This window comes from Primulina eburnea, chromosome 8, assembly GCF_022965805.1.
Source record: "Primulina eburnea isolate SZY01 chromosome 8, ASM2296580v1, whole genome shotgun sequence".
In the NCBI taxonomy this organism is placed as follows: domain Eukaryota; kingdom Viridiplantae; phylum Streptophyta; class Magnoliopsida; order Lamiales; family Gesneriaceae; genus Primulina; species Primulina eburnea.
The window spans coordinates 5776901-5785541 of NC_133108.1; the positions used below are offsets into that span (position 1 = coordinate 5776901).

The 8641-nt window shown below is 32.2% G+C and overlaps 1 protein-coding gene across 1 annotated transcript; it reads left to right on the forward strand.

The window, feature by feature from the left end:
* Window positions 1-7400: 7400 nt before the first annotated feature.
* On the forward strand, window positions 7401-8059 carry LOC140838694 (uncharacterized). The gene has a single exon (XM_073205182.1). The coding sequence runs from the start codon at window positions 7463-7465 to the stop codon at window positions 7904-7906; it is 444 nt and encodes a 147-aa protein (XP_073061283.1). The 5' UTR covers window positions 7401-7462; the 3' UTR covers window positions 7907-8059.
* The last annotated feature ends 582 nt before the right edge of the window (window positions 8060-8641 follow it).

The following is an 8641-nucleotide window of genomic DNA, read 5'->3' on the forward strand; positions in this document are numbered from 1 at the left end:
GGATGAACCTTCTTCTTCGTCGAATATCGTTACTACTTTCAGAAGATTCATGTATTTTTCTGCTTAGTTCAAGCATGCATAACATCATTTCTTCTCCCGGATCATAAATTTTGTCATTAACTTCAACTTGTACTTCGTCTTCGCTTGTTGGGCTAGAGCTCGAGCTGCTCGAAGAATGAGACATTGTATACAAATAAGGATTAAAGAAATAAATATTGAACCTACAAATAGAAGTTTGAGAATGGTAGAGAATATATATTGAGTGTGGTTGATGAGTAGAAATGTGTTGGATGAATGAATAAATTTGTAGAAATTGATTTGTATTTATAGTGATTTTTTATTATTATTTTATTTAACTAGCCGTTATAGTTTGTATTTTACAATATTGTATAAAAACTAGCCGTTATAGTTTGTTAAATATGATACGTAGTATTTATTTTTCAAAAGGCCGTTGGCGAATAATGTTAGCGACGGTTTTTCAAAAACCGTCGCTAGCAGTGACTTTTTTTTAAAAACTTTCGAAAGTAGCGACGCTTTTGAATTGGCGACGGTTTTTGAAAAACCGTCGCAAATTGCGGAATAACGCCGTTCATTCTCTTTAATTTCTTGGCTGTCATGTCAGCGAAGATTAATAATTTTCTTGCCCACATTGATGCATGAACATTAATCGGCGTTATTAACATCCATTAATGCACCAATGTGGGTGCCCTTAGAGATAATAATGAGTCGGATTCATATAATATTTCATATCCTCCATTCATATATCAATTTATTATATTCATCTATATCTCTATTTATCCCTATTGGTTATTTAAATTTCATTATCATTCTTATACCCGCTGGAGAATTGAACATTCATACATTATCCAAATATCTTATTATCACTACAATTGTATTTTTTCAAATTTAATTTATTTCAATGAAGCTATGGATATTTTACCAAATTATTAACAGAAAAATAAAAAAAAATTAAAGATAAAAATTAACAAACTAAACCTTATAAAATAAATAACAAAATATTATAAATAGTTTATCACAACATCATTATTCAACAAAAATAACATCGACTTTATACGGATATTTTTCGTTTCATCTAACTACAATCATTCAATAAAAACAGATTATAATTTAATCAAGTATCAAATCGAGTATAAATAAGATTCTACCATATCCACCTCTATCCTTCTAAACATGGATTGGGTGTGAATATTAACTCAAACTAAACTTGAAGCACAAAATGAATAATTTGGTAAAGAGTAAGTTTTTGTGAGACGGCCTCACGAATCTTTATCTGTGAGACGGGTCAACCCTACTGATATTTATGACAATAAAAAGCAATACTCTTAGCATAAAAAGTAATACTTTTTCATGGATGACCCAAATAAGAGATATATATATATCACAAAATATGGCCCGTGAGACCGTCTCATACAACTTTTTGTTTTTTGTAAAACAAAAAGCAAAATAAAACCGTGGTTAATCGTATTAAACGGACTCAACATGCAGAAAGGCGCAAACTTTTTAGTTTTAATATGAATATTATACCAAAATTAATTTTCAAACAATATTAAGGTTTTACTTTATTTTTTAATTATCTAAAACTCTTAAATTTATTAGATTTTACATGATGTAACTATTCGTTGGAATCGAGATACTTAAATTTATTAATTTAATAGTAAAATTCGGATAAATGTTTTTTAAAAAAAATTATAATTTTTGTTCTTTATGCTAGTCTCTTGGCGATACTGTTAATCTATATAGTCAAATTTCAGTATTAATCTTTATTTTTTTTGGCAGTTTTAGTCACTTTTTCACGTGTAGCTAACGTGTCAATTTCACGTGTACACTTCCGTGAAAAATAAATAAAATTACAAAAATAAAATGTTAAAAAAATCAAAAACCAAAACTCAATTTTAACACTGTGCCAGACCAAAATCACAAAGCGACTACATAGAAGACGCAAAAAACAATTTTCACTACATTTTTTTTTTACTTAAGCATACTTCAATTTTTAAAACGTAATACTTGATCTCAATACTTCGGCATACTTAGAGCTAACAATTTTTTTTTATATAATGCTCATTGGGTGAGTTCATATGATGGAGCGTACACAAAAACATAAGATTTATATTTCAATTTTGAACTGAACAAACATTTTTCTTTTGCTATTTTTAAGAGTAATTTATTTAAAGGCTAAAATTTGATCTTATTAAAAAATTAACCACTCTTTCAAAATCAATAAAAATTAAAAAAATTGGTTTTGATTCGTTTGGGTTTGTGTTTGATGCGATTTTTAGGTGTAAAATAAAGTGGAGGTAAATTCTTTGATATGGACTAATTTGATCCTTGAAATTAATTAGCGTGCTCGTTTTTACCATTGTACTCATCAGTCATCAAGCAATTCAGACCAAACTTGGGAATATGTGATTCTTGATTTGTTCAGTGTAAGACATATGGAAAAACACATGTACCATTTTTTCAACGACTGGATTTACGAGAAGGTGTCAAATCCAAGTGTTTTAAAGGGAGTACCATTATATTTTAAATATTTAAATTTTCACGCATTATTTCACGAATCAATTTTATGAGACATATATTTTATTTAGATCATCCATTATATAAAAAATATTGCTTATTATTGTAAATATGTATGTTTGGCATGTGAGACCGTCTTACAAAATACATACTATTGATTTTTTCGTTCATAGAGTTTGTTTTAGGCAGTTGGGGACACATTTTTTTCTTCATCTTTCGCATAGTCATGATTTCGTGGGCAAAATACACACGTTATCGATATGTTAAAACTTGTGAAATTTTGCATGCTTTTTGACCAAATAAAATTATCTCTCTAGAACAAATATTAGTATTATTAATAATCTAGATAATAGACACAAATTTAATGTCAAATTAATTATAAAAATATGGTACAAACGTGCAGCTGTAAACATAACACTTCATTTAACAACTACATATGAATGGATCTTTATCCGAGGGGGAAAAAACACTTCATTTCTTGTAGCTGCTGTTGATACTTGGCATTTGCCCATTTGTTATTCATTTTTTTTTATGTGCAAAGTCGGAGTTTGCTAAAACTTTTTAGAGTTTGTAACTTGTTCAACTTTAGGTAACTTTTATTAAATTCATTTGTATCTTATTTTTTTTTTTTGAAAAGATTTGTACCTTATTTTTAATGCATAACATAATAGAGTTTGCTAAAACTTTTTTAGAGTTTGTGACTTGTTCGACTTTAGGTTAGGAGTGCGAACAAATATAGAATATTCTGATATATTTTACTTACTGTATTTTAAAATATCGCGCATATCAAATTTAATGGTAAACAGTATATTTCGGTATGATATCACTTTTCGGTACCAGCATGACATTCAAAAAATTTTGGTATTTCGATATATGGTACCAATGTGACATTCAAAAAATTTTGGTAGTTCGATAAATATCGAAATAAATTCATATATTTAAAAATTAAAATATAATGTCAATTTCGATATTGATATGACATTAAAACAATTTCAATATTTTGGTATGATATTTAAAAAAAAATCGATATTTTGATGTGACTAACACCATTTTTTTTTAAAATTTTGTTATAAATGGTATTATGCTGATGTCATACCATATTTTCGATGACAAAAACTTGTGTGAAACGATCTCACGGGTCGTATTTGTGAGATGGATCTCTTATTTGGGGTATCCATGAAAAAATATTACTTTTTATGGTAAGAGTATTACTTTTTATTGTGGATATGAGTAGAATTGACCCTCCTCACAGATTAAGATCCGTGAGACGGTCTCACATGAGACTCACTCGAATAGACAAAAACTTGTGTGAGACGGTCTCACGGGACATATTTGTGAGACGGATCTTTTATTTGTGTCACCCATTAAAAAGTATTACTTTTTATGCTAAGCGTAATACTTTTTATTGTGAATATGGGTAGGGTTGATCCGTCTCACAGATTATGATTCGTGAGACAATCTCACATGAGACTCACTCAAGTGAATAAACATGTCTTTAGGATTTGCCGAGCCTTACTGGAATTATTTCTAAGTTCATCCAGTATTTTTTCTTATCTAAATAGAAGATTATCTTCACAAAGATTTGATACCCAGCCCATGTGAGAGATCCTTCCCAATCGCATATCCCCTGACTCCCCTTGTCACAGATCACCCCACCCTGAGCTCTGTCCCGTCCTGCGACCTTGGGACATATCCTGAACCCAAATGGAGGAGTCCATCCCAAATCCAGTTTGATAGTTCGAGAATTCCATCTCAGATCATCCCCACAAAGCTCGGGATAACATCTCGTCCCCACCCTTTCCACGCTCTTATTCAACGTGAGAAACTTCTCAGGAGTGCAGGAGTCACCCCTATCAAAATTACTCTAATTCAAGCACACTTGACTTTAGAGTTTTTAAGTTACGAGATCTTGAAAAGAAGATGCATTATGTTGTTATGAATAATATTTATCAAATCTTTTTAAGTTTTCCTCAACTGTACAGTTTCATATATGCATAGCCTTGGAATCTTTCTCATTTCAGTTTGAGATTGGTTCATTCATGTTCTCTTTCGTCTAAAAGCCTATTAGGAGCCGCTCATTTTCCCTGCAACTTCTTGGAACCTACGATGACTCTCCGCCCTCTTTGGCCCTGAACGTCACATGCTAATTAGCTTTCGCTTGGTTCGTCCACGAACAACACCATATTAAGAGAGATACGCTCTGATACATTATTTAATGTCACATATTCAACGATTGTCTTATTGTATACCAAAACAAATATTTCCAAAGTTTTTATGTCTTCACTCACATGTACATTGAATTTTCCAGAGATCACCAATTTTAGAATTATCTAAATTAAAGCTCTCGACAAAAGATTCATAATATAAATAGTATCTATCAAATATTTTTATGCCCTCATCAAATGTATAGTCTTATACCAATATAGACTTGAAATTCCTTTTATTTTGACGTGAGATCGGTTCATTCATTTTCTCTTCGTCTAGATACTGCTCCTTGTTCATGCAAAATCTTGTCACTGATGATTACTTCCTACTCTCTTCGGCTCTGAGTGTCACAATGTTGTATGAGTTGCAAATACGAAATTTTCATGTTGTTGTCGAAGAGATGTTGCAACAAATAATGTAATGACTAGAGTTAGTATTTCTCTCTTAAAAACAAATTTGCACTATACAATGTGCTTATGGAAAGTGATAATTGTATACTAAGATCCAAGGAATTGTGTTTCTTGATAGTAGCACGCCAAATCACAAAATGTCTATTTATACTACCCAAAGGGTTGTAGGTGCCTTTTCACAAATAGTTGTGATTCTTTGATCAGATTTAATTTGATCCGTCAGATCTGGATCTAATGGTGTAAATCACGTCATATTTGTACGCACGATCATTGGATCACATCTCTTGATCAGCTTTGGTTTGGTATGTCCATTTCAAAGTGGGCAAATCAGAATTTATTTTTTAAAAAAAATAGTTTTTTTTTTTGATCGATTCTCCAAAAAACAGAGAAAATCGAATAGACTGAAATTATTTAATTAAATATTAAAAATTAGATTTTTATGAAATATGAACCATATATTTGGGTTTTTAATAATTTACTCATATTTTATGAATTATGAATTTATGGACTATACATTTGAGCCTTTAATTTATTTATTTTTAATATTTAGTAGTAACAGTTTTAATTATCGGAACGGCTTCTTTGATATTGGAATAATTTATGTTTTATTATCTCTGAGTCAATATTTTGTGTCGCATTAATAAAGTGATGTATCATATTAATATCAGTTCTTAACAAATTTTAATACTGATGTTTTTATATTTTGGTTTTAATTTTAAATGTAAAATCATAATTATTTTAATTTAAGCGTTATTTTTTTTATCTTTAAAACTTATATTTGCAAGTTTAATTAATTATCAAAACTAGATATAATGAACGAGAAATCGGATCATATTAAAAAATAAAGTGAAACTATCCGTAATAAAACGGTTTGATTTCGACCAAAATATTTTGAAAACTAAAACCGAACCACCATGATAAAGCAAAATCGACAGAATCTACTGACTGCCGCACTTAACTGATATATGATACAATAGTTTAAGAATATGTCTCTTGTGAAATGGTCTCACGAATCTTTATCTGTGAGACGAGTCAACTCTATTGATATTCACAATAAAAAGTAACACTCTTAGCATAAAAAGTAATACTTTTTCATGGATGATCCAAATAAGAGACTCGTATCACAAAATACGACTCGCGATACCGTCTTACAGAAGTTTTTGTCATAGTTTAATGATGTACAATTAGGGATGACAATGGGGGCGGGTGTTTGTCATCTCCATCCTCATCACCGTCCTCGAATCTCATCATCATCCTCATATACATCTCATCCTTGTTTTTTCGGTTCGAGAAATCGCGGGGATTAACTTTCCATCCCACCCCACTTCTATTTCAAAAATATTAATGAGTACGAAGACATGTTCAAAATATTCTCAAACCAAAACTTATTATTATTTTATTATTAACGATAATATTAATATCAATAGTAATAATATTATTATATTATTATTATTTTTGGGGTAAGTCACAAAATATGAATAATAATTAGGGGTATCAATCGGGTCAGGTTCGGGTTAACCCGCGAATTTTTTTATTTTTTTTCAACCTAAACCCAGCCCGAAGACCCCAACCCGAACAAGAACCTGTCTAACCCGACTCAACCCGTCTAACCCGAATTTTATTTATTTTTTTAAAAAAAATAATGAAAAAAATTCGAAAAAATAATAATAATATTTTAATTTAAACACATAATAACAAAATTTTCGATTTAAATTTGAAAGTTTAATTGTAGAAAATTAAAGTTTATTGACTAAATCAAATAAAAAATTGTAAAAAAATAAAAATATACAAAATAAATATTAAATGATGAAAAATTATCATATAAATATACAATAAATTTTGTTTAAACATACCATATATAAAAATATCAGTAATATTTTCCAAAAAAAAGTTTTCGGGTCAACCCGCGACTCAATCCGAAACCCGTCTAACATGACACTAACCCGAACCCACTCAACCCGAACTCGAAAAACCCCAACTCGAATCTGATTTTTTTCGTGTTGGATCATATCAGATTGACGAATCATATTGCATTTTGACACCCGGATAATAATCTCATATACATCTCGATGCACTTCAAATCCCCCAACTCGAACCTAAACTCAAATTCGAAAAAATCGGAAATCTCAGTCCACGTTTCAAGTTTTGTCACGGATCTCAAAGTTGACATCCCTGTGTACAATCTCAGGACCACTAGGAGGATATTTTCGTAATTTGGGTTCCATGTCCGTGTATAAATCCCAACCCCCGAGGCCTCCTTTACACAATCACCGCTCGAAATTTGACGAGAATCAAAGTCGTAGTGGATCGAAATGTCGTCCCAGTTAATCTCGTCTCACCGCGAGAATGCCGAGGTCTACACCGGTGAAGCGATCTGCAAGCAGAAATCCAAGGAGCTGCTCGAGAAAATCCACCTCCCCAAAGGCCTGCTTCCCCTAGACGACCTTGTCGAAGTCGGCTACAACGAGTCCTCCGGCTTCGTATGGTTGAAGCAGAAGAAGAGCAAGACGCACTTCTTCCGTTCCATCGGCCGCAGCGTTTGGTACGACACCGAGGTCACGGCGTTCGTCGAAGATCTTCGAATGAAGAGGCTGACAGGTGTCAAAAGCAAGGAGCTCCTGATCTGGATCACTATCTGTGATATTTCCATTCAGGACCCTAATTCCGGGAAAATTACTTTCGGCACCGCTGCGGGACTCTCCAGGGCGTTTCCGGTCTCGGCGTTCAATGAGGAAGAGGGGAAGCAGACTACTTGACGTGTTGGGAGGGTAAGTCGGGATATCCCGTGTAAGTTCGTATGTTCTAGTGAATAAACCAGGGATTGTTATACGTAATTCTCCCGAAATTACTCTATTTTAATTAGTGCCAGTGCGTAATATTCAAGCTAATGTACGTTCATTATATTTATTCACCGCTCTGTCAGTTAATTAAAAATTATTCGTGTAAATAAATTGATTTAGGGTATAGAATAACGCTGAACCAAGTTGAACGACACGGTGAAGCTCAGCTTTTCGCATTCACCTTTTCTATATTCGATGAATTTGACAGTATCTATCTCTTTTACAAATTTGACAGATACCTCCCTCTCTAGCATGTTTTTATGCAAAAATCCCAATTCATATCAGTCCAGATTTCTTGTTGCCGATCCACTTGAATTTACCTGCTGCACTTCATAGCTAAATTGTTATATGATCTTGGATTTCATCCTGACCTTTCATGCTTCAAAATGAGATATTAAACGATGCTAAAAGCGGATTTAATATTTAAAATGGAAAATTGCCCGAATCTGAGCATGGGAGTGGGACACATCATCCATCTGCCTCAGGCGCAACTACGCGTATATTTCAATAAATAATCACACGGTTTGTCACCCTCAACTACTTAAACGTGGCATCTTCACAAAATTCAACACGTCAAACCACGTATTCTTCACTCCTCTCCAGGGAGCTATTTTGTGTTATTTTTGTTGCCCAATTTTCTTTTTTGTTGCT

Excerpts from the sequence above, each read along its gene's own strand:
- LOC140838694 (XM_073205182.1), top strand. The coding sequence starts at position 7,463 with ATGTCGTCCCAGTTAATCTCGTCTCACCGCGAGAATGCCGAGGTCTAC.